Below are 27,844 nucleotides of genomic sequence, written 5' to 3'. Positions count from 1 at the left end.
CAGCTTTAAGCTGTTCCCTAGGTAACATTACGCTACCATAGAGAAGGAATGCTTGGCAGTAAAATGGGTAGCAGCAGATTGATTATACCAAAAGACACTTTCCTCTACATACAAATAACTTGGCAATCAGAGACGATGATGAGAAAAAATCCTCCCCACTGCCTTTTTTTTTTTACTTTTTTTTTTTTAATATAAAAAAATAAATAAAAGAGTTAAAGGTATTAACTGACTGTTACCCATCCACTGGAAGAAAGGTAAAATAAAATGAGCAAACTGCCAGATTATATTTAGTGCCACTGACCCATTGTTCCAACTGCAGCCAACACGCAGTATAAAAAAGCTAAAAGTTTCCTTTCACTTCCTGTAGTAATTTCCTACGTTAACCATCAAACAGTAATTTTAAATATAAAAGCAAATACAGCACTACAACATATTTAAGACAGCAACAACAGTGTAGGTTATTCTTTCAGGAATAATGCTCACTTCATCTAAGTGGTACAGTCCTTTCACCTCCGAACACTCAAAATTATTTTGCAATACTACTGTAAAAAAGGAGTTCCACACTAAATATAAAAGACAACACTGCCACACAATGCATAGAGATAATTACAAATTTACTGGTGAAAATTCAGTGCCACAACAATTGAAGGTCTGGAAAACAGTAAATTATGAAATTTAATGAGGGAATTGATGATTGATTCATAACAATAAACAAAACACCAAGTTTAAACTTTCTAGTCATTCTGCTTTGTACAGCAGTATGTATGAGGCTTTGGATTAAAAAAAGATGCTATTTTCATAGAACTTGGGGTTGTTTTTTTTTTTTTAACTTCTAATTCAGGCCTGCTTGTAGCATTAGAAATGCATACTGTAATGACTTTTTCTCACTGTATGTTTGTGTGCAAGGAAATAGGTGAAAAAAAATCACAGCATGTCACATATACTGACTCAGTGGTTCAGCTGGAGTTTTTTTACTGAAAAAGCAGCACCATCTCAGTGTCAGCACTAGTCATCAAAGCAAACCAAGGTGTTGAGCAGATACTCTGATCCAGGATATCCAGGGACAAGCATGTTTTGTCACTCTGTGGTTTTGATCTTTATCTCTGACTGATCCTCTTTTTGTGACTGCTGTCCCCAAAACCCCTAACAGGTGATGTTCAAATGTGAGAGGGTTTTTGGTTGGGCTTTTTTTTTTGCAATCCAAACTAGAGCTTTCAAAGCTCTGAAAGCAGCTGTAAGAGCCTAAAACCAGCTTGGACAATCCCAAATATGTATTCTTCATTAAATATTGGCATATACTATGCCAAATCATGTCACTAGTGAGAGGAAAATTTTGACCACCCCATACTTAATTATTCATCAGAAAGGCACTCTGATCATTATCACTATTGACCCAGGAATTCACCCTATATCCATTGCCAAATCAGCATGTACCCTCGTCCACTCAACACACTCATCTTTCACTCCCTACTGTGAAGCAGTTCTCATGCACAAGGACCCTTAAATGCTGACAACATACACAACACACATTTGTAGTCAGCAAACTCACCATATTAACTGCATGGAGAATTTGCTGGTGCTCTTGATGCTAGTAGGAGTTACTACGGGGTATCAGTAGTGATTGATCCCCATTTTCAGTCCCATAAATAACTGTCTACAGTTGGCTTTGCTGGACCTGTGCAGAGTCTTGATGCTCAGCAAGCTCAGTAGTCTTTTTTCCCAAACCTGACACTACTTCTGCCTGCAGGAGCATGGGTCAAGGCTGATGGTTGGCTTACTAACCTCTGTGTATCTCCTCTGTTCTTTATTTTCTCTTATACACTCTTCAGATGTCAGTGTGGAAACAACTCCAACCAGCTGGAACAAACACACCCTCTGGAACAACAAATACTACCAATGACAACCAGCCTTTCATTTGCTGGATCAATGCTGCCAAAGACATTAAGAAATGCTTCAAGAAAGGTATATGGATGTATGTAACTAAAGACCTTTGGAAAGCTTTAAACACTAGTAGTAATTATTATCTTTATTGTAAGCCCAAACTTACTACCACAGATAAAATGGCTGTGAGCAAGAGGTGCCAGATACTCTTCTAAGAATACTGATTGAAAAATGGGGGGGTGGGGGGAGGGGGCCAGGGAGGGAAGTTGTAATGAATATCAACGTATCTTTAAGACAGTTGCAGTGGGTTGACTGCAACAGTCCAACAGTGATGCCTACTGACTTGGGGAATGGCTTTAAAGCAATGTGAAAACTAGTCAAGAACGAGACCAACTGCAAAAATTCTGATTCTTATCCAACCCCCAGGTCTCTACAGCAAAATGACCACCAAAAAAGATGCCTTGGCTTCTCCCAGCTGCCAAATGGCTGATATATTATTACTTTCCATGCTTCAAAAAGAAAGGAGACATTCTGTTGATATCACACATATATTTTCAGTTAAGATTTTGTTTTAGATATATTCTTCCTCAAAAAATAGGACATTTTTGGAGGAACAATGTACATAATTTGATCTCATTAATGGAGTACTTCTTTCTGATTTCACAAGATACAGCAGGATTTTTGAAAAAGAGTGTACATGATCTCTAACCAGATAGAAATTGCGTTTGATTACTAAAACTACAGTGCTGTAAATGTAGCACCTACAGAGAAACTTTTTCAAATATCTCCAGAATACCATAATATCTCAAAATTGAAATATAAAATCCTTGCAATGAAAAGACATCAAATACATTTCACAAGACAATTGTCGCATACATTCAGCGAGAGTTATTAGCTGGCATGCGAAGTCTTGGAATAATTTCCATTGCTCTCGCATCCAACTGTAAGCTTGACGCATTACCTTGGAAGAATGCCACGTTTCCCGCTGTGCTAAACTTACTGAAACAAATAGGAAAGCAGCATTGCTGTGTTACATCCCTGCTTTACTATTGTGTAATTGGACCACGCTACAGGAACAGTATTTTGTATTACAAACATTGAGTTACCATTATCAACTTGCGGCTTTGTGCTCCCAGCATAAAAGCAATGAATTCTTGTTTTACATCAAGAATTAAATGAGTATGATAGAAAATATTAAGAGAAGTTGCATTTCAAGGCTCTGCTTGCAGTTCTAGTTTTAAAACAAAATAAATTTCGTATGTTATGACATTGTTATACTTGCAGGAGAAAGAATGTTTAGCAATGCCAATAGCAAAAAGATTACTCAGGCCTTTCTGAATTAAAGTCTTCATTCGCCCAGTGTACCCAAGTAGAATAAAGGAATAAAAATTGATCAAAGAAACCGGGAGTTAGTTCTACACTTACGGAAACAGATCTATTTCAACTAAGAAAGAGGGAAAAAAATTCATTCTGTATAGTCCCTGCTTAAATAAACACCTTCCTGTACTATAAAAAGACTATCAGGGATTTCATCTGCAATTGGGTGAAGAGTGGGTCTCTCCCCTCTCCTCTGAGATGTTAACCAGCCTTTCCCTATGATTCTGCCCACAGAAGAATTTGTGCCTAGAATGGCTACATCTCTAATAGCAGAAGATACCCTAAAATAACTGTGTCTGTGAGCAGTGTGGCCCAGAAGCAAAGGGTCTCTACAACAAAACAGCTGGCATTAAGCCTGACATAACCCTTCCTGAAAAGTGCTTATTTCAGCTTACTTCTAACCTAGTCCTGCAGGCTTGAGCAACCGACAGGGACATGAGTGTCCCTGCAGCTTCCCCATCACAGCTCCCTGTGCCAGCCATGCTAGGGACAGCACGCCACGAGAAGCACTTGGAGGAGCAGCGCATCCCCCGCCGGGCACGCACTGCCCTGCAGCCCCTGCACAGCTGTTACCGGCGTCCGGGAGGTGACAGCGAGGCACCTTACAGGCAGGCCATGACTAAATCTGTGACTCCACACAGGAGCCATTTATGCTTGTCTAACTACTCAAAAAGAGCAGTCAGGCCAGATGCTGCTAATTGTGCAGCTGCATCTCAGTGCAGGCTCCAAGATGGACTCAAGAAACATCTTCTGTTTAGGCTACTGCAGCCACGTGGCCAGCGGTTCTCAGCCATGCTGCCACAGCTCTCTTCAGTAAAACACACTCAGTGGACCCAGAATCTCTTTCAAATATATAACCATTCCTGTTTAAGTATTTTTAAACAGCTCCGTATAGCTCTTTAATTACAAGAAGAACAATTCCCACCCCAATTAAATATTTAATCTGAGAAGGCACAAGGGAATACCCTTGGAGACAGAAGAGGGTTAACAATACTAGCAGTTGCCATGCAAGCAAATTTGCAATGGGAAGACGAGGGGTGGATACTGTGAGGCACAGCCCAACATGTAACAGGCAGGCATGAGCCAAGCAAGTCACTGTAGCTCCGGGGGAACAGAAACTGTTTTACATGTGCTCAAGTGCATCTTCTCTTCATTAGAAAAACACAGATAAACAGGAAGAGCCACTAGGAAAGCCACTTCTTGCTCAAATAGGAAGATAGATCAGGTAGGAGAAAAAGAAAAATTATAAATATATTTTTTTCTATTTTACAATGCTCTTCAAAGTGTGTTTTCTTGTCTTTTTGGTAATACTGTCAGATGCCAATTTAAAAATATTTTTCTTCATTTGATACATTACCAATTACAAAGCAAATGCTTGGTTAATACTAATTAATGACCACAAATGTGGAAAAAATCTTCAGTAGGCAAAATAGCAGTAAGAAAAGTATTTGTAGCATTAATCAGTACCATTAAACACTACTATTTGATAGTAGTAATAAAAGTAATAGTCTTTACAAAGATAGCAGCCATAATAACTTTATTAAATTTAAAAAATATTATATGTAGTAATAGTAATCACTAATTTTTTAATGTGGTAACAGTAGAAATATTAAATACTATTAATAAATAGGAGTTTAAAAAGCAGTCATACATACAGTATTGTAATGGTATCAGATAATAAATCAAGTCTTTTGTAAGTATTCTGATAGAAATCACATTATAATTCTTTCCATTACATTCCGTTCCATATACGGATCAATTATTAAAACTCATTTGAATGGGTGCAATTCTGTGATGATATTTAGAACAGTTCAGGGTTTATTTTACAGAAAAGACCATTTTTTTGTTCTTCCTGGGGAAAACAAACAAACACACAACAACAACATCATAAAAAACACAAAAACCAAAACAACCAACAAACCACAAAAAACACAAATCACCTTGATTTTTGGTATTGGACCAAGCCAGAACTAAATGCTGAACAACCTAACTACACTAAATACATATAAATTGATCTGCAAACACCTGCTCCACAAAGAACGTTGTCACTGCCAATACTCTGCACCTTACAAAGCCCACCCTAGGCAAGCAGTGCTGGGCATTCAAGATGGCAGGAGATGCCACTTGAGAATAGCTTGTTCCTCTATTCTCCCTTGCACCTCTTACGTTTGTCTCACTCTGTAAGCAGCTTCTTTGTACAAATTGGTGCCTGGGATCGATCTTAACATTCCTCAGTCCTGGAGATGCTAAGATTTAGTAGCTTTGCCTTAGGCACTAGCAGTGAAAGCCTGTGGGTGGTGTCCTGAAAGACCTAACGTGGTCTAGGGCTTAAATGGCTGCCCATCAACTTTTCAACAGCAAGCTCCAATGAAACAGATTCCTATGTAAAGAATCTTTGTTCTGAAGAAATAAGGATGGAAAACTGTTTCTGTGAAATTCTGTATCCAATTAGCTAAATTTATGGTACTGATTCCAGTGTATCTTAACAACTGTCTTACTGAAAAAAGTCCAATACAATTTACAGTCTTACTTTCAATAAACAGGTTGATTCCACTAGAAAATTTAATTTAGATAATCTTTTCTTGGTCTCCCAAATAGCCTCAAGTAAATAAACAGAATTTAAATTCAAAGGTCTACAGGGGAAGAACAGATTAATTTTGATGGAAGGTAAATATCTTAGGGCACAGCTGGACCCACAGTTTAATCTCTGAAACACCCTCACCCCAACATACAACACATTTCTAGGAAAATGGATATTTGCTCTTACATCCAAAAACCACAACAGCCAGTATAATATAAAGTTAGAACCCTTGAGAGGCAGCAAAAAAAGTATCAGTATCTAATAGTCATTATAACCAAGGGGTTCTAAACACATGTCATGGTTTAACCCCAGCCAGCAACTAAGCCTCACCAAGCCACTCATTCATACCCTCCTGATGGAATAAGGAAGAGAATCAGAAGGGTAAAAGTGACAAACCTCACGGGTTGAGATGAAGACAGTTTAGTAGGTAAAGCAAAAGCTGCACATGCAAGCAAAGCAGAACAAGGCACTCATTGACTATGTCACACTGGCAGGCTAGCATCTTGGGAAGAGACTAAACACCGTAACTCTGAATTTCCACCCCACCCTTCTTCTTCCCCCTCCCTACGGTCTGGGAATATCCATCCCTAGGATCAGCTGGGGTCAGCTGTCCTGGCTTTGTTCCCTCCCATCTCCATGTGCACCCCCAGCCTCCTTGGTAGGCTGAGGAACAGAAAAGGCCTTGACCCTGTGCAAGTGCTGCTCTGCAATAACTGAAATATCCCTGTGTTATAAACACTGTTTTCAGCACAAATCCAAAACACAGCCCCAGAGCAGCTACTGTGAAGAAAGCTAACTTCTATCCCACCCAAATCAGCACACCACCATAATCAGAAAAGATAATAATTACCTGGCCACAATGAACATATAATGCAAGGACACACTACTACCTAATAATGCAATTTTGAATGAAGATAGTATTTCTTCCTCAAACCCTTAGCTTTGCTTTGTATCCTGAACTCCAAAGAGAAGGTACTCAAAGACACCCATGGCAACAGAAAGTCCAAGGACAACACAAAGGAGGAAGAAAAGATTACACTTTTTCAGGCTTTTGAGAAGTACAGTAAATGTCTGAAAATAAACAAATACAGATATATGTAAAACAGCATTTGTAAAGACAGACTGGTTTCTGACTGTAGACAAAACAGTAGGAAATGGACTTTGTTAAATACATGTGGAATGTGTCAACAGGCTGGCTACAGATTAAACTAATGACTTCTAAATAAAACGGCATGAGCTTCAACATCTTCAACTAAAACATCTGACTTCTTTGCCAAAGCTGCAAGACACCCAGCTTCTGCGTACATCCTAGACTTTCATTACGGTTTAAAATGGTACAATACTCCTTCTACCTAAACCATCCAAAGCCCTGAAACATAAATCAAGCATCAATCTACAAAAAGCCATGGCTCATGGCAAAACCATCAGCAAATTTTCTTCACTCGTATCTGTACTTTTTTCTTTTATTTATATTTCACGAACCAAAACCTTTTTTGAAGTGTATAGGCTGGTAATCCATATTGTATACATTCTCTCTGGCAATCCAGAGTATTTTTTCCTGAATGCTAATGGTAGCAAAGAACAAATTTCAGAAATATTTTAAAACTTTGCATTTTAAGAAGTAACAAAAGGGGAACCCATGGAGTAAACTCAAAATTCTGCAGTGCAATTTTCTACTCTGTTTGCACACGAGTGGCTGTTAGTCACTGAAACGTACGATGCTGCACCCCCTGCACACCACCTTTGGAGTCTTTGTGGTAATCCATCTGCCACAGTGGTTTTCAAAATCTCTTTCACCACCAACATCAGACATCATCTCCTGCAGTTTGTAAAAAAGCAAAATTTTGACTCTTATCCAATTCTTTTCTTTAAATCATAAAACTAAATGGTTCAAAACCAAAACCAGGCTCTCCTTGGCTGAAGTGACAAAAAGCAAAAAGTGGAGGTTTTTTTTCTCCTCTCTCCTCTGAAGAATTTCTTGGGAATGCTGTACACAAATACAGAAACTATGTACTTACCACACTCAGACTAGACCCGAAGCATATTTCAGTCACAGTAATATATACAAAAGAGCATATAAGAAACATACAAGATTTTATCAAAAATGTTCATGTAAGATGTTGCCTAAAGCACATTTTAGTATATCAAAAGTAGCAATTATAATGCAGTTTCCAAATCTATGAATATTATTTATTTTGCTGGTTTACTATATTGCTTGCTTTTTGCTCCCAATGCTTTTGTTCTATATCCATGTATGGGTTAGAAACACTACAAGGCATAATTCAATCCTCTCATGTAAAGTAACTGCAAATCTACATTGCCAATTGGAATAGCAAAAAAAATTCAATATCCTTTCACATTTGCCATTCAGGAATATCATCAATGCACTATTTTAGGTCAGTAAAAGTCCTATTTGTCAGTTTATCCCTGCTAGGTGACTAAAGGAACATTTAAAGGAAAACAATCTAATTATCTTGATCCCCTCCCCTGTAACATCTAAATACACAAGCCGATCACTGGACCAGAATGAAAATTACAACTCATAAATTAAAAATAAGAAATTATATACAGTATTTTGAACGATGTATGTACAGCAATCAGCTGACAAACTTGGAAATTTATTTCAGTTTTAAAATTTCTGGAGAAGGTATTATGAAGCTGATATTCAACAGAACAGTCCATCTCACAGTCAAGCCCAAAACAAGGCACTTATTCATTTTCTTGATTATACTTGAAAAATATATATAAGGCAATGCAGTTACATTCTGTAGTGCACAAGTTAAGCATTATCACTAGTTTCACAAAATTCAGTGAGTTATACCTGACACTTGAAACAATGGTCTTGACATGTATCAGAACCTTCTTTTTCTTTTTAACTGCAAAATGAAATATGAAGTTCTATAATTCTCCATAGAAATGACAAAGACAATAAAGCTTCTAATAATTATCACAAAAATAATTACATTAATGTCATGCATTCCTATACATGCTTGGTGTTGCAGCTTCTGTCTATAGACAGAAATTACTGCATCGTGGCCAGATCTGAGCAATTCATCCCAGGCACTGTTAGGCTCTCAGAGGGTGGCTAGTGGGTGACTCAGAAGTTAGTTAGCCAACAAAGAGCACGGTAAAATTGCATGAACACAGCTTAACAGTGCCTTGTTAATGCAACCAAACAGCTTCTACCACATAAGCAGCTTGTTTAGTCATTGCTATCCCTATCCAGGGCAGCCTTGCACTGCGAAGGCATATGGCTAACGCTTGGTCAATGCAAGTGATGTTGGCAATCTGTTTGATCTGTAATGTAAACTAAGAATGATAGTGAAGTTCTGATTTCAAAATAGCAATCCAAATTGAACTCATTAGCCACATGGGTCTTTACAATGGAAGTACTACTAAAAGTTCTCAAGTGCTTTAACATTCAGTGTGCATTTCTATGCAACACCAAACGTGACTAGAAACACCCGCAGTCTGCAGCATCTCCTCATCTCCATATGCTATTAATAATATGGTAAATTTATAAAATTGTGAAGATGCATATATATAGAAAATAAATTCCAAGGGGAGCAAGTTTAACATTCCCTAAACTCCACAGTTTTGTGGGATTCTTTGTTTTCGGTCTGAAAACACCTTTGTAGTTAATTTTTTAAAGGAATATCTCTAAGCCTAATGCAGTCAAAATAAGGGTCTAAATCAATAAGCCAATCAGGGGTTTACCTAATTAATATGTCCTCTGTGGCAGGCAGTGTTTGTTTCTTGGTGCTGAGATAGATATATCAGAGGAACATGAGCTGGTCACCCAAGAAGCAAAGTGTTGTTGCAGTTTAGAAGCAGCACAACATTTTTGTTAAATATTTAAGAAGCAATCACTTGCTTTTCCCCAAAAAGCATGCCCCAGGCAGCATTCAAGTGATCGCACTGGAGATAAATGTAAATACAGAAGAAGGTAGAAGAGAAACTTGGACTTACTCCCTCAGTCCCAAACAAACACACTAACACAAGGCTAGTGGCTACTTTCATAAAATCATTAAGTTTGGAAAACATCTCTGAGATCATCAAGTCCAACCTTTGACCAAACACCACCTTGTCAACTAAACCACAGCACTAAGTGCCACATCCAGTTGTTCCTTAAACATTTCCAGGGACTGTGATTCCTCCACCTTCCTGAGCAGCCTGTTCCAATGCTTGACCACACTTTCAGTGAAAAAAATTCTTCTTGATGACCAACCTGAACCTTCCCTGGCACAGCTTGAGGCCATGCCCTCTTGTCCTGTCACTGTTTGCCTGGGAGAAGAGGCCAACCCCCATCTTGCTGTGCCCTTCTTTCAGGCAGTTGTAGAGAATGGTAAATTCTCCCCTGAGCCTCCTCTTCTCCAGACTAAACCCCGGCTCCCTCAGCCGCTCCTCACAGGACTCGCTCTCCAGACCCTTCCCCAGCTCCGCCGCCCTTTTCCGGACTCGCCCCAGCCCCTCAATGTCTTCCTCGAGGTGATGGGCCCAGAACTGGACTCAGCACTCGAGGTGTGGCCTCACCAGTGCCCAGTACAGGGAAACAATTCCTGCCCTGGTCCTGCTGGCCACAATATTGCTGATACAGGCCAGGATGCCACTGGCCTTCTTGGCCACCTGGGCAGACACTGGCTCATGTTCAGCTGCTGTTTACCAGCACCCCCAGGCTTCTTCCCACTGGGCAGCTTTCTAGACACTCTTTCCCAGTCCAGCAGCACTGCAGGGGTTGATGTGACCCAAGCACAGGATCTGACCTTATAGAACCTTACACCATTGACCTCAGCTCAACAATCCAGCCTGGCCACATTCCTCTGCAGAGCCTTCCTGTCCTCCAGCAGATCAACGTTCCCATCCAACTTGGGGTCTCTTGAAAACTTACTGTGGGTGCACTTTATCCCCTTGACCAGATCATCTATAGAGGTAATAAACAGGACTGGGCCCAGTACTGATCCCTGGGGGACACCACTGGTGACTCGCTGCCCACTGGATGCAGCAGCATTCCCCAACACTTTCTGGGCTCAGCTGTCCAGCCAGTTCTTAACCCAGCAAAGGGTACACCTGTCCAAGCCGTGGGCTTCCAGCTTCCCCAGGAGAATGCTGTGGAAGACAGTCTTGAAGGCTTTACTGAAGTAAAGAACTTCGGAATACCGGAATTTGCTTCAAAGACTCCCACCTTCCCAGAACACAAAGGATTTCTTTGAACAGACAATCTCTTGAGACCTGGATCAGGAATCCAGAAGCCTTTACTTCTCTTAATTCACCTTCCCTTTCAGTTTACCTGAGACTGGTCCCATCTCCCAGAACAATACAGGAAAGCAAAAATACATTTAACATGACATTTTCATTGCCCTTATTACCTTACACTTCATGTCTGTGTTTCTCTAACTTTAGAGCTCTATGACGCATTTTAAAATGGGAAAACCAAGTTGCCTGATTCAGAACCGAAATATGAACCCATATTTGCCACAGCTCAGGCCAAAGCCCAAACAAGTTGGTTACTACGTATTTTTTAGTTTGCACTGCAGACTTGTTTTGTTTATGTGTTTAAAATCCCAGGTTTTACTCTGCAAACTAATGAATACTTGCGAAACCTTGGAACTTCTTACACTGCAATTTTCTTGGGTTTTGCCCAGTCATAGAAACTATTTGTCAAATACATCTGAGAGTCTAGACCATATTAAAAGAAGCCTGATTATTACTAACCCCAGCTTGCACAGTTGTCAAGACAACAGTGAATATCATCATTAACAGAAACTGTTTCTAGCAAACTGGAAATCACAGTTGAAGCTTCACTCCCTTGTTCATATTATCCGAAACCATATGCAAATATATGAATGCAAAAGAAAATTCTAAATGAACTTCGGTATCTTTTTTATACTGATTCAAACAGATAAGCAAACTTTCCCATTTCAAAGTACGAATAAATATGTTTAAATTTTCCTTTAATAACAAGAAGACTATACAAAAATACTCAGCTTTAATTTTCACTTGCAAAGCTTTCACACATACTCAGTCAGTGTTCACAAGACAAACCATATCCATATCCACCTACGAGTAGGATCCATTTACATATTAACACCTCACCAGCCTCGCTGATTGCTCACCGCCTTAACCCACCATGGTGGCTTACCAACTCAGTTGATAAGTAAGCAATTGCAACACTAGATTCAGAAGGTTTCATTTAAAACACTATGGCTTAGTTTGTCTGACACCAGGCTCATCAAATGTACACTAGACACAGGTCTAAAACACATGGTAACATATATGCAGTGTTCAAAAGCAATCTACCACCTGCTGAGTGGTGACACTACAGAGGGACCTGGACAGGCTGGAAGAACAGGCCTACAGAAACCACATTAAAAAAAAAAAAAAAGAGAGAGACTTTGGATTTCTGCCACACTTCTCCTAAAAGTTACTTTATAATTTGAGGAGGCAGGAGCTGTGTTTGCTTAATTTTAAGACACCTCAAGACTACTGTACCCTACTTCCCCAGAGGAATGCTTACTGTAGCACTCCACATTCTGGTTTCACCACCTATGAAAAGACTACCAGTGGCAGCACTCAGCTACACCACTTCCTCCTCCTCAAATACTTGTCTCCTCATAGCGGACAAACCAGTCTAAAAGCTCCTTTAAAATTCTAGATGAAGCTTTACTGATGATTTGAATCCAGATTTTTCTCAGTGATTACATATTAAAAACAAATTGAGCTTTGTTTAACAAAAGCTCAGTGCTCTTAGGCAACCTGACATTATAGGTATATAGCTATATTTTTCTACCCAGTTACTACATAAAATACTCAATTAATTTATCGTATACACATTCAAGGTAAGCAAAGCAACAGTCTGTCCATTTATAAACTCCAATTCAAAAAACTAATGGATTTTTATTGTTTACTTCAGCTTTGCAGCTGCATTAAAGTATAGTAATAAATAAAACATTTAGAGTACATTAACAAAATAAGCAAAACATTAACCAAATTGAATGCTTTATGGTTTTATGTGCAATCACAAGTAAATCAAATTCTTACAATACCACTCTCTATATACTGAATAATGGCAAACTACTATCAGCTCATTATCTCATTCAAAATCTAAAATAAATGTGAAGTAGAAGTAGAGAAAGTTCATAGGCTTTGTGATAATTTCAAAACCCTTCAGAAAGTTTATTTTGCATACATCTATATACATAAACAAGAAAGATAATTTTCATGTAATCCTTAATTTGAATACTGAAGAGCTGGAAACAGAACAAGACCCTTCTTGGATATTAGTATTTGTTTATGCAGAGCACAGTGATACTCATAGACTAGAAGTGTACTGAAACCCATACTAAACTGACCATTTTTCTCAAAGATGAAGTTAAAATGGAAGGTCTCGTTCCAAACAGGAGCACTGGGGGAAAAGGTTCATTGTATTTCTCATCTGGCAGACCAGTAGTACCACTCTGGGAAATCAAAGAGGGTTTGGGCAGACTGCCCACTCAAGGCTCATCTGAGATCCACGTATATCCACTTAGCTATCCAACTAGGATTTTTTGTTGTTGTTGCTTTCATGCCCACATGATTTTAGTGCTTTTGTGCAATGTGCAACCCTCTCCACAAGCTTCCCTTACCAAAAGGAGGCAGGTACCTCATAATACGGAGGTCAGCAAATCTATGTCCTCCCATGCCTGGTCCAATGTCTACTCTTTCATGAAAAGTGAACTTTAATCTATAAAAATGTACCACTTGAATTACATAGGTACAGATCATCTTGGGATCCAAACAGAAAAATGCAGCCACCCAGTAAATAAGGCGACAATTTAGCAGTTGAAAGAACTGTACAACCTAATAAATAATAATAATAAATACATGTGTCTTTTACACACATTTAGAAAGAAAAATATGTACACCTACATGTGTATACCTCTTTAAATTAACATTTTCCACCTTTCATGTGCCACTCGAGTATGTTATAAAAACACACTACAGTATAAATTCAGTAAGTCAGGTATTTTCTTTATCTTAAAACAAAAAAGCAACTAAGGAAACAGCCAACCATTTAATACTGACTGCAATTAAGAGAATTCCAGCACTGCACAATATCTGTCACACTTCACAATCAATAACTATTTCTCAGAATGGCTAGCAGAAATAGCCAGGATACAAATTTATGAGATAGTAAAGCGCTTTTGCACAGAAAAGAATCACAAGAATCTTCTAAACAGTCTTTATAACACAAACATGACCTTTGAAATGCCAAAGCTCCCCTTGCTATTCAATGCTGATCACCAAAGAGCTGCCAGCTCCCAAATTTTTAAAATACTATCCCTGCCGAGTCATGTATCGCAAAACGTCGCAAACCTGAACACTGTTACAGGACAGCAGCAACTTGAAATCCAGTTTGTTGGAAATACTGAAGGTAGCTTCATGTGCCAAAAATTCCCCAAATCTTTACTTTTAATCACTTTCCATTTATTACATGCAAGATTTAGGTACACAGATGACCGACCACACTGGGAGAAAACCCTAAACGTATGAAGCAAAACAAGCATAAAGCAAAAATCACAATTAGAAACGTGAATGAATGCCATTATTTTTACAGCACTGGTAGTTGAAATGTTCAGCATACTTGTAGGTAACAATACCTTTTCAAATGGTCAGTGCATATGAGACAAGACCATCATGAGCATAAAGCCATAAAGTCAGAGTTGTGCAAATCAAGTCATTCACACGCACCCATAAATTTTTTAAAGGGATTATGAACACAGTCAAAGCAAACAGGTGTATTTATTTTTTCAAGTAGATTCTTGGGGAGAGGTTGTTGTTGTTTTTACTTTTTACTGCACTGGTTCAAGTGTAAGAAGTTATTCTCATATCAGGCAAGTGAGATGAAGCACTATGTTTGCATCATTACATTTTACTATCCAATTTCAAAATCTTTAAAAGTGCAGCTTACTATAATTTTCTGATTCACAGACAGTACTATAAATAACATCTTCCTGATTATTCAGTGAGTTACTTTAGAAAATCTGCCTTCAATTTCACTACCTTTCAGCATAGTAATCACTCCCTTTTTCAGACACTATAGCTGGCAAGTTTCTTTAGAGTCCTGTACCCAGATACTCTGCAGTGCAAGTAAGGATGGCAGATAATTCATCTTCTGACTAATTTTAGCCTCCTCTAATAAGTATTAAGTGCAACAATATGAGCATATTAAGCAAAATATACATCTCTACAACATATAATGGACCACACTGATTTTTACATTCCATTACCAAAACCAAAATCATGTAAATCTGGTGAAAAATCAGAGTACACAGGAACTACATAAATAAAAATCAAATTCAATTTAAAGCAAATACAGGTTTGTTCAAACACCATTGTACAATTGCTTTAACACTTACAGAATTTAGATGAACAATATTTTCATTCACTCACAGTTTAGTATAAATATAAAGCAAGGCACCCCCTAAGCATTTTAAATAACAAATTAAACATTTACATTTTTTACTGTGCAGTCAGGCTTAACATTTATGCAGCTTCAAAACCAAAGTACAGCCTCAAGGGAAGCCTCTCCACTGACAAATTAATACCTTAGAGAATAGAGCTGAATGGTGGCAATGAACTCATTTGTTCCCCCAATAATGAAGAATGACTCTTTCTTTACCACATCTGTGACTGTTGCTATGGTGACCCAGACTTACCTCATTGCTTCTCGAAGTGCTCCTCGCTCACTAAGAGTCGTGTGCTTGATGTCATCAAAATTATTTTCCAGTTTCTCACAGTTCTGCAACAAATGGACATAGCCATGTATAGGTCTTAAACAGTTCATTGTACATGTATTAACAGTATTCAACATCACGCAAACAAAACGGATTCATATTACGTTACCTCAAATTATGCATTCTGTTCTAATTACATGGGAGTCATTAAAAAGACATTGAGAACTCAGAATTAAAGTAAACATGAATCTTATTATATGGTCGTCATGGAAATCATCTTATAAATGTTCCATAATGAAATTTATAGAATTTTTACTTTTTTTTCTTTAATTTTTTTCCCCATTTATCTCTATGTGAGGCTACAATGCTACTATACACACAGACAGGAGAACAGAAATCTAAATGACTGTTTTAGAATCATAATAAAAGTTATAAATTTTGTCCCAATATAATAGTGTTGTTGGAACAAACCAGCCATATTTCATTCCTATTTAATTTTTAAAACATAACAGAAATTGAAAAGATTGTTTACAAACATCTCAACCACAATGTTTTTTTTCAGATTAGAGTTCACCAATATTTCTAAAAGTAATATGAAACCAACAATTTCGTCACAATAAATGAATTAAAACTTTGATATATTCTGTAATTTATTACTAAATGTGTGACTGGTTTCATTACTTCAGAGCACTGATCCTTTTCTTCTGCTGCCACAAAGACAGTAAAATTGATTCAGAAGATGCTGGGAAGTGCAGTAATTTGTGTCTGTGCAAAGTGAATCTGAAATACCAGCGAACAAAAATTCTCTAATCATTTGCATCTTCCACAGGATTTTTATATTCTCTTGAGGCTTCATCAATACAGGAGGCTTTTAGGTTATCCCTGTCTTCCACAACAACTTTCTCCAATACCAGAAGTTACCTCTGGGAGGCATAATTTTGCCATATGGGTGTAAAAGAAACAAGTTGCAAGCGGAACAGCTCCTATTGCTAACAACCTCAAAGGCAGGTTTGTCAGGCTCTGTATGTAGCCATAATTTTAAAGAAATTATGGGCACTATTATTTGGTCACATTGCTTTCATAGTATTTAATAAGTGAATTAATTTTTAAGACCACATCTTAAAACTAGTTACAATAAATACAGTAAGAGTTACCTATTGTTTTTTCTTTTTTGCATTGATTCTTTATTTTTATAATTACATTCAATCTGAGGCTACAAAAGCATCACTGTAGAGGAAATTATTAGATTCTTGTAAATGACCTAGCAAGATATTTTAGCTTGTCCAATTAACATTTAAACGATCATTATTTTTAGATAAGATTACAGACCTTTTAATACAAAGTTTTAATGCTTTAATAATACATTTCTGAGCAGAAAATTTAACAGAGCTACACATATTTGGATCTTTTGACATCTTTTTTCTCCTTTGTAAAAAACTACATATGTCACAGTAATTCTTGTCCCACAGTTAATGTGATTTTTTTTGCTTGTTTGTTTATATTATAATCAGTTGTCCTTTGCAAAGCAAAATCGTACTCAAAGAGTCAAAGGGATTGCAAAATAAAGATATGGAAGCTATACAATGAAGTATTCCATTATTCAGATCAGCATACACTGACCTTCAGCTCCAAGCATGCACAGGCAGGCCAGTCTTTTAAAATAGATAAAAGAAATCCAAATCAACAGTACTAATTATTGAAGGATCCTCGATGCATCAATACTAAGCTGAAAGTACCTATGCAAGCAAAATTAAACCTCCCATCCTCCAGGAAAATAGAAGCCAAAGGAAACATAATCTGGAAAATTGCTCCAAGAGCCAATGTTTTAACAATCCTGTTTCACCAGCACCTCAGGACAGGTTCAGAAAATCTGAGCATCACACAATTCATTCTTGACCTTGTGATATAAAGCATGTAAAAATGACAGACAATCCAAAGCACACAGATTTTTATCAAATACAACTATCTTGTCCCAAGATTGTACAAGTTAAAATAACTGGTGCTGTCCATGTAGAAAATGCTGAAATGAGAAAATTCAGTTGATATTTCTTTGTCTATATAGACCATACTGTGTTAATTGGCTGAAAGACAACAAAGGTGGCCCATATCTAAAGAAAATGCTGTGATCATTTAGCCTTAAACAAAAATACTCCATGTCAACTATACACCCAATGCAAAAATGAACAGATAACCCAGAAAAAAAAAAACTGAAAAAAAAATTACACTCAAAGAATAGATGATGTACCAATTCACTTGGCAAGAAGATGAACTTATGTCTACCATTTCTGAGAATTGTTTCTGTACAGAATCTTTCTCAACTACTTCAGCCAAATAGCTCTCATGCAAGGTACAGTAGTTGGAGAGTCACTAGGAGAAAATGTGCTAAAACCTGAGCCAGAAGCAAACTCATGAAAGAAAATGACCTCACAGGACCATGTCATCAGTTACTGCATACATACTGAACAGGAGAGTATGCAAATGCTGATCACACCCACGGCTTTTCCACTCATCCAAGCATGCCTGATCCTCTCAGAGGAAGCAGAAAAGGGTGTCTGAAATATCAAATGCAGGCATAGCTACAGGTGCATAGATGGCACTTCATGTGTCTGAGTATCAGTTCACATGCAATACTTGTAGATCATCCAAAAGGATATCAGTTTCTGAGAAAGGCTACCAATACCAGTGAAATTGTAAGCATGAGAGTACTCTGAAAAATATGTCTGGGAAATGAGGAAATTTCAGTAGACCATGACCAGGGTGAGCTTTACATTCTGAAGTATTAAATCAGTAGCAAAATTTGAGCTCATTTGATTATCTGTGCTATCAAATAACTCATATGTATAAACATATTGCATAGGGCAGTATATTGTGGCCCACAATATTTCACAGACTTAAGTATAATGAGCAATTCAAGTCCAAGGTGTTTCATTTTGAGCAGCAGCTAAAGTAAAAAAATCAAATTGCAAGCAGTGAAAAAATTGCTTTTGGTGGCTCACTGCCAAGTGATTTTTTTGTGGATATAGATACAGTCTAGAAGTTTTAACTCTATGATTCAATAATTACACAGCAATCTATATGTTATCCCTTTTGGTAGATCTATAGTTCTGTATGACACTAAATTAAATATCACCCTTGAGAAGTCTGGGAGGAAAAATAAGTACAGAGTTGCAATTAGGGACATGGTCATCATAAGTCGAAATACCATTCATGTAAAAATGCCACTGAAGTCTAAATGCTGCTTCTTATGGGATTCTAGGATAAATACTTAGAATTTTTTTAGTGTACCAAAAAGCAAGAGTGGGAAGCAAGTATTTATATTTTATATATAAATAAATGGCTTATTTATCATATGAGATCTTAAGCTTCATGACTATTTAAAAATGGAGATGTAGGCTGGATATCCACAACTATCTGTGGCATCACACACAGCATACTGGTAAAATGTATAATCAGAAATGAGAAAGATGAATAATGAGTGTATCTTCGAAGATGAGAAAGAAGGAAGATTAATGAACAAGTTGAAAAGCTTTTCCTCTCATAACCACAAAAATACAACTTCTTCCTGCTATAATTTATTTTTGTTAATAAAAGAAACTCCAAGCTCTGGGAGCAAAGACTATGTGCTCAGAGTTCTGTATTTGCAGTTAAGTGACAAGGCCAAAATACTCTGACTGAAGTAACAATCTAGCTCAAGTAAGAATAGAAATAAAGAAACCCTCTAGGTTTTAAATAAAAAACTCGGATCGTCTGGCAAAAGTGAAGTTACACTTTTTAAAACCCATCTCTCAACATTCATCATCTTAGGTTTCTTGCATATGTTTCTGTCTTAGATGAAAAAGCTTTCTTTGTTGACTTCTTGGAAAAGCAATTCTTCATTTGGCCCCTTGGGTCAAATGAAGAACTTTGCAGAAGTAGCTCAGAAACCAACTGCAGCCTATTGCCTGGTGTCACCACTGAATATCTCCTAAACCACAAAAGCACTTCTGCCTCTGCTCTGCCACAACAGAAGCAAGAGTCATGAGAAGACCATAACTCAAACTTGCTCATTCTGTGATACAGTAGGGCTAAATATGACCCCACTTCCACTGAAATCAACCGTAACTCCTCTAACCATCAAAACAAGAGTGAGATCACACTAAGCCATATCCTGCTACTTTAAATCTATCCTGAAATACTTCACAGAAGACTTTCAAAATTACAGATAATGTCTCTACACACATTTTGAGATAGTTGAGAAATAACATCTTTTGTACTGACAACAGCGTAAGACCTATTCTAAGGCAGCCTGCACCACTGAAGTAGATCTCTTATCCTTGTTGATACACTGCCAAATTAAAAGCCGTACTTGAAATACCATCTCTCTCATCTGTGAAAAAGGTTTTTAAGGTAAGTACTAGGCTTGCTGAATTCTTGGAATTTGTTGCTTCCACATGGTTTTAGAACGTTTTCTTAGCTTGAGTAAATCTCACATTTTTAATGTCAAACATTCTGTGTATTAAACATAAGGAATGTACAGTAATTGAAAGACAGAACAGCTCTAAACTGTACAATTTTTTATTTACTGTTTCCTACTGTTTATGCAGACAAATTTAATTTATTAAGTGTATTTGTACCTAGATTTCTGAGTCCTTAGAATGAAACAACCTGGTCCAAATTCTGCAGGATTTAGTAGCTCTGATATTTTAACTCATTATGTTTAAGGAGGTAGGTTCCAACAACAGATTACCAAAACTGTTGGGGACCTATAGAATCTACTGTAAATACCTACATCCTGTACAGATTCAGCAAGAACATTCTCAAATTTTGGTTCAAAAAGTCCCTAAAACTTCAAGTTCCACACATGCTACAAGGGCGACCACATGAGCTAGCTCTTTCGAAAATGTTAGCCATACTGCAGAAGTGATACCCTTTAACAAAATTCTAACAAAATTTGTTGTACTTTCAGGGGACTTGGTAAAAAAGTGTAGAGAGCTGCTTTTTGTATTGATCTTCTTATTGATATATATGAAATCTTAATACAAATAATTCCTTATTCTAGAAATGTGAATTATTTCATCAGCAGAAAACTTCAGAAATAACTAACTTGTGTTTTATAAACCTAAAGCAACACTATAATAGTAATTTAAACTGTAATATATTGCTGCAAGGATAATTATTAAGGGAAAACACAGCTGACATTTTCTGATTTATGCACACAATCAGAGATGGAGTCCAAGGACTGTGACATAATTATCTTCATGCTAACAATTTTTGTAAATCTCTTGACAGAATTTTAGCTAATTTTAAAATGCCTTCTGAAGATTAGCACTTAAAACTGTTGGGGAAAATAGCACAATTTATTAGCAAGGGTATAATTGTAAACCTTCCAAATACTCATTGTGAATATCATTTAGACAGTAACTCCTGCTTTAGCAGCTGGTATATAAGACTCCAGTTTATGGAATCTTGAAACAACAGAGAGAGTAGAATCTAATTAAACGGGATTACATGCCAAAAAAAAATATTAAAAACAGACTAATAGTCAATTGTTATGAATTTGAAATAGCACATCTACTTCTTTTGATGTGAACTGTGCTTTATTTCAATGAAACCTAAATATTCTTAGCAGACTCCTCTCTTGATTTGGAACAGACTGTCTTTCTACACTGAAACAACACAAAAAGCTAAATGGTTCCATTGATCTTCTCTCACAGACTTAAGCACCCATCTGCTATAGGGTAAAATGACTTACAAATATTGCATTTATTTTAATGTTATTCAAGAGCCAATAGCTGTATTCCATACAGGAAGCCTCCTGAAACTGTCTTCATACTGAGCAACTAAACAAAACTGATGCTATTTGCCAGAGGGCCCTACCTTAAGAGCAGTCTTAAAAACTAAACACGTAAAAGGACTGTTTGATCCTATCTGTAACATACGATGATCTTTGCAATATCTGCTTACTAAATTCCTTCTTCCTATTTGTTGTGACTCATTCTCAAGGGGTTCTTTTTCCAAAAAGGGGAAAAAAGCAGCTTAAAACTGCTAACTGACCAGCTGTTCACAAAGGAAAAACAGATCCTTTTAAAAAATTTTTTTAAATACACACATATTCCTAATATCTGCAGAAAGTATATTGAGCCCTCAGGTATTTACATAACATTTGACAGCATGCCATTCACAAAACATTCATTATAACAAATTTTCATTACGTGATACAGCCATATTGGCCAGACAAGCTCTTAGAAAAATATAGATATTAGTACATCCAAAAAAGCAGAATTCCAACAGAAAACCAGCCTAAGTGGTAGGAATCAAATAAAAATCAATAGAAAAAAATCATTGAATAGAATTGTGGGAGGCTTTAATCAATGCCTTATTAGCATAACCATGTTTGTTTTCTCAGAGTTTTTTTAGAGGTATATTAATTTAAGGCACTTATAAAAAAATAGCACGCATGCAAACTCAAGAACAAGTATCACATTTTCTCCACAAATGGGAATATACTGCTAATACAGGATTCATACCAGGAAATACTGATGCATGTGCTATTTTCTGAAACTGCAAGTGTGGTGTTTTGTTAATAATTACCAGAAATACTGTTAATGCAACTGGAAATTCTGAAGTGAAAGCAGAAATTTTGGATTTTTTTAACTCTTTCCAGTTTAAAATATGGCACATTTAATCCTTAAAGATGGGTAATCATATAGAAGTTAATTACTTGTTAAACATAGTTAACACTTTAGTTTGCAATTTTACTGGGGCTGTGAAAGATGTTCAGTTCTGAGATGGCATTCTGCTAACTTCCTTTTCATGCATGTTTCACGCACAAATTTCAAGTGGCAAATTTATCACAGCCTTCATGTTCACATAAGGGTATGGTATCTTGCTTGAATTCAACCTGCTGTTGTCAGAGCAGATGCAGACACCACGTGTTTTGGCAATGGGTAACACATCAGATAGTAGTGATACAGGGAGGGTGAGAAAAAACATTCTGAAAGGACCAAGCATGTAACACAAAGAACAGTAGAGCAAGGAACTCAAAAGAATAAAGAGCTACAAAAGATATGCAAGAAACCAGAGGCACAGCTGGAAATAATAATGGAGCAGAGAACACAGGTGATGCCACTAACTAGACAGGACAATTTATAATGCTCTTCTCTTGTGACTCAGCTTTAAAAGACAGAAAATTTTCAGGGAGGAAAAAAAATAAAGGGAAAACCTTTGCCTCTCTCACATTTTTCTTTCTCTTCTTAAAACAAATGTTAATCAGTAGATGAATGAGAAGACTTGGCAATAAGCTACTGGTCCCTCCGCATCTGAAGGGACACTTGTAGGACTGCTTCCCTTTATGGGATAGTGTTCTGTAGCAGGGAACAATATACATCATGTCTTAGAATATCAAAAGCTTCATCTAAATACAGTTTCTTTTTTAATGCGGCTGTAGTCCTGCCTTTTTTCTCTTGGAGACCCTGGTATTCTCAACATGAATTTACAATCTAATTCTTTAAGAGCATGAAGTTTAAATAAAGAGACACAGGCTCTTCACAGAATTTCTAAATATACTATTTCTACTTGATAGTGAAAATATAACTAATGACTAAGAAAAAAAAATATCCCAAATGCTGTACTCCCTTCCCCTCCTATTACTTTCACATACCTCAACCCTGCTTGCTTTTCTCTTGGGATTCTTTACTCTGCTTAGGTAAATATTCCCTTGACTCATTGAGATTAAATAAAATGAGAGTATGCAGGTAAAGACCAGACTCATATTGAGAATTAACATTTACAGAGCTCATAACCTGGGAAAAAAGGAAGAATCTTTAAAAGGTAGGTAGAACTGTACTCCTAAGGAACAGATTATGTTCTTGACCTTCAACAAAGAGCATAAGGAAATACTCATACCCAAAAGCCCTTGCTCTTTTAGAACCCAAATGACCAAGAATTTAAGGAATTAACCCCACATATTTGAGAGAACTAACTTACAGGATACCTCTTATTTTTCATGCATAGATAAAGAATTATCAAATATAAAAGTTTTTTAAAAATTAAAGTTATAATTAAATGCTTAAACACCATCCTGAAACAGTATGGTCCTGTCTTATGTAGTGGAATAAAAGCAAATTATATGTAACAGGCTTGCTTCCTCAGCCCAAGATGCCACCTCTCATCTCTTACATGGCACATTTTATTGTCCAACAGCAGTATTTTTCAGACAGGCTACAACAAAACATTTTCTTTCATCTTGCTGTTGCCTCAATAGTAAAAAAAAAAGAAAAGAAATAACAATTTTCCCAACAAGTTCTGCAGAAACTAATCTGCTTTAGCTATTTCTCATGGCTTCACATAAGATTCTTGCCAAAAAAACTGCATTTGGGTAGGGGAGAGTTAATTTTCTTCATAGCAGCTACTCTGGGGCTGTGTTTTGGATTTCTGCTGAAAACAGTGTTGATAACACAGCGATATTTTAGCTATTGCTGAGCAGCACTTACACAGCATCGAGACCCCAAGCGAGGAGGCTGGGAGTGCACAAGGAGTTGGGGAGAATACAGCCAGAACAGCTGACCCCAACTGACCACAGGGATATCCCAGATCATATGGAGTCATCATCAGCACATAAAGCTGGGGGAAGAAGGAAGGAGGTTCAGAGTAGTTACTCTTTGCAATATGGTTTAGTGGGCATGGTGGTATCTAGTTGAAGGTTGGAGCTGATCATCTTGGAGGTCTTTTCCAACTTCAACGATTCAGTGATTGGTGTTTGTCTTCCCAAGTCACCATTATGTGCAGCTTGGCCTTCCTGGACGTGGCTGAACACCTGCCTGCCACGGGAAGTACTGAATGTATTCTTTGCTTTGCTTGCATGTGCAGCTTTTGCTTTACCTACTAAACTGTCTATGTCTCAACTCACAAGTTTTCTCACTTTTACCCTTCTGATTGTCTCTCCCATCCCACCAGGGGGGAGTGAGCAAGTGGCTGTGTGGTGCTTAGTTGCCAGCTGGGATTAAGCCACAACAGCAAGGTCATACCAAGGTCTGTCTCTCCTGATCTTACAGATCACCTAGATTGTATCTATGGACAGTCATAGAAACATGTGCACTGCCCCCTTCCATGTGTGCTCCTAATTCTCCCCAACATCTAAAAGACTTACATAAAATAGTATTTAATTCCCCTGGAAAGAGCCTGAAGAGTTGCTAAATACAATGCCAACATCTGAGTAACTGGTCACAGTATCAAGGGATTAGACTCATATAGAGTGAACACTGTAGGATTTATGACTTCTGGGCTCCAAGCAACCCAATGTTTCTGTCTGGCAGAAGGAGTGGGGGAAATCCTATTCTCTGCTTAGCTTAGCAGAAGAAAACAGCAACATGTGAAATACTTCACTGCTGTGACTAAAATAAGTCCACAAAAAATATTACTAAGATACCACCAGGTATCTGACCAGGTGAATTATGCAGAGAAGAGTATATACACTTCTATTCTGGTTTACCGTGTTATCTAAAATTAGGATTGCACCATCAGTATCACATTGCTACTTAGGTAGCAATGAAACAAAGCAAAATATGAAACTGACACTAAATTTCCTCAGAGGAATAATTGGAAATATTCAGTTCACTTGAGAAGTATCTATCCAAGCCAATGAAATAAGTATTAGGAAAAAGGCTGCAGACAGTAAACCACGACCCTTGTATCAAGACCTTGGTGCAGTTGGGTAACATGCTGGCATTTTGTTTCAGATTTTCCATCACTATCATTGTTCATCAAAGCCTGAAGAATTATTTGACTTTAAATAATCTGAAGTTCATTCATGAACTATGGACACCAATATGCAAACACCCAACAAAATGTTACCTCAGCTCTTATGTTTTTAACTGTATGTTGACTCAGAAGTAACTGTAGATGACAGGAGATATGTCACGAGAAGATATGTGAGTTGACAAATCACATATCTTTGGGGAAAAAAATTGGCTGTAATTTCTGCTCTATTTCCATTATCTTTGAGATTCAAAAGACACGTCCTTGTGCTGAGATGTCTACAAAAGCCAAGTATTTAAACACGTTATATATTAATTGCCATCTAAAATACCTAAATATGAGAGGAACATTTCCTATCTTTTTCTGTTTTCAAAATCCCATATAGAAAAATAAATTGAGAAAAGACTATTATAATTACAAGCATTCTTTACTGTGCTTAGCAGTGACTCGTATCTCATACCTTATTGCAAAAGATACAGTAACACAGAGACCTCAGACTCTGTAATATATACAGAGTCAGAAAAAACAAATGGAAGTGCAAACTGAAAAAAAAAAAGGAAAGCAAGAATAAGAATGCAGAAAGAATCACAAAGCTGTTTAAGAGTCAACACAACTACCTATTTTTAAGTACCATGCATCAAGCCAAGTTAGTCAAAACAAAAGCTTACACTCATTGCTAAGAAGGCGGAAAGTCAAGTCTCGGTGGGGAGGGTGTGGGAAAGGAACAACAAAGTAGGACAGTACAAACACTTAAAATGCTTTTTCCCTCTCAAAAAAATACTCAGAAAATCAGAGGTATGAGGCTATTACAATGGTTGCAGATCCTATGAACTTACCACCATCTGCTGCGCCATCTATTTACAGACACACAGGCATAATCAAAAATTAGGGAAAACTGCTCAAATGAGTGCAACCTTCTTTGAAGATACCATGCATGTTTAACAAGCTTTAGAATCTTCCAATAGAAATTTAAGAAAATAAGTGGTATGGATTTATTTTCTGTAAGAAACTATGGGAACAAGAACTTTCCTATACACAGAAATGAACAGGGCTTATGAGTAGCTACATCGTTCAGCAAGGCATCCAAAAGAGCATTAAAGAATGCTGCTGTAATGCTTGTTTATTCACATGTAGCTTGAAAACAACATCCAGGATAAATATATTGCCTCAGGTCTCAGTTCCATTTACCAGGTTAGCGACAAGACCACTAAATACTCAGTATCTCAGTATGGCACTATGCACTCTTCTAGTTCTGTGTCAGGGCCCTCCCCCTGCCGTGCAGCCCTGGCAGAGGGGCCCTGAGGGGACACACGGGGTTTCCCTGCCCCTGCTCAGCCTCGTTCCCATGGGTTGGTTTGTGTTCCCTGCACGGGCAGGGACCCTCGGGTGCCGTGATTGCCTCAGGTCCTCGGCAGAGCCCCGGACATGCGGCTGGGGAAATAAACATCTCTGAAAATATCTATCAAGAATCAGCCCATATGTATTTCTTTTCCACGGGCCTCGTTGTTTGATACATCGTGTTGCAGTATCTGTACTGTAACAGTTCTGTGTCTCATTTACTATCTCCTGTAAGATTTTTACTCCTTTGGAAGCTTCCATGTCTCAATCTGATTAGTTTTCTTCTCCCAAAACCTTATGGCCAGCCTTCAGACAGCTCAGGCTGCTGTATTCCCCTTCTTGTCAGTCTCTTGAAAATTGCTATGTTCAAGCTGAGGTGAACAATACAAGCATGCCCCAAAGCACTAGCCAAGCACCTTCCCAGCAATTCCCAAGCAATCAGGGCCATATGGAGCCAAGATATACCAGTAGAGAACTGCAATGCAAGACTCCTTGATTTGAATTTGGCTTAGCACTCTTTGGAGGAGTCTAATTCAGGTCCCACAAACACTGCTCAAGACATTTGGGCCAGGTAGCACAGCTCCTGAGCTAATTAAATGGGTCTCCCAGCCAGGCTGTCTCTGTCACAGAATTTTCCTCACATTGCTATACTATTCAAGCCTAAAAATGGCTCCAACTATTGCAAGTGAAGGCCCTTTAGTTCCCTGAACACTGCACAGGACAGATTGCCCCTGCTTATTCTGTTTAACTTGGAGAGTATGAACAACCCACTCCCTCTATGCAACCAGCGCTTAACCTAGCACCCTGAGTATAATCACACACATTTTTTTAATAAAATGCAATAACCTAGTTTTGAAAATGTTATTTCAAAACAGACAGACTGAATAATTTCTAAATAACACTGAAACTCTTACTTTAAATTATTTTTCCTCTCTGGGAAACATATTGGACTTATTAATCAGTCCCCAGCTCCTGAGTGTCACTGCTACTATTATATATGTGCAAACAGAGTAATAGGAATGAACAGGATGATGCAAATCAAAAAGAAACAAAAATCATCATTCTTTTAACATTACCAGATTTCTCCCTTTTCTTCTTGAAGTCATTTTTATCTCTGATTTTTAATTCTTATTCCTATGCAACAGTTTCCCTGTTTCCCTTGTGTATACACTGTTTGAGCTTTCAATTTTTAATTTTTCTTCAATAGTGCCCTATCTTT

At 37.5% G+C, this 27,844-nt stretch overlaps 1 protein-coding gene across 1 annotated transcript in view; it reads right to left on the bottom strand.

Moving 5' to 3' along the window:
- The window catches only part of DPYD (dihydropyrimidine dehydrogenase), a 348,807-nt gene that overhangs the window by 285,886 nt on the left and 35,077 nt on the right, over positions 1-27,844 (bottom strand). The window contains exon 3 of the mRNA XM_082286925.1: positions 15,535-15,617. Coding sequence (XP_082143051.1) covers positions 15,535-15,617 — 83 coding nt within the window. The remainder of the gene's footprint in view (positions 1-15,534; positions 15,618-27,844) is intronic.

Source organism: Coloeus monedula (genome assembly GCF_965178545.1).
Source record: "Coloeus monedula genome assembly, chromosome: 9".
Taxonomy (NCBI): domain Eukaryota; kingdom Metazoa; phylum Chordata; class Aves; order Passeriformes; family Corvidae; genus Coloeus; species Coloeus monedula.
This window is presented reverse-complemented; position numbering and strand designations above follow the sequence as displayed.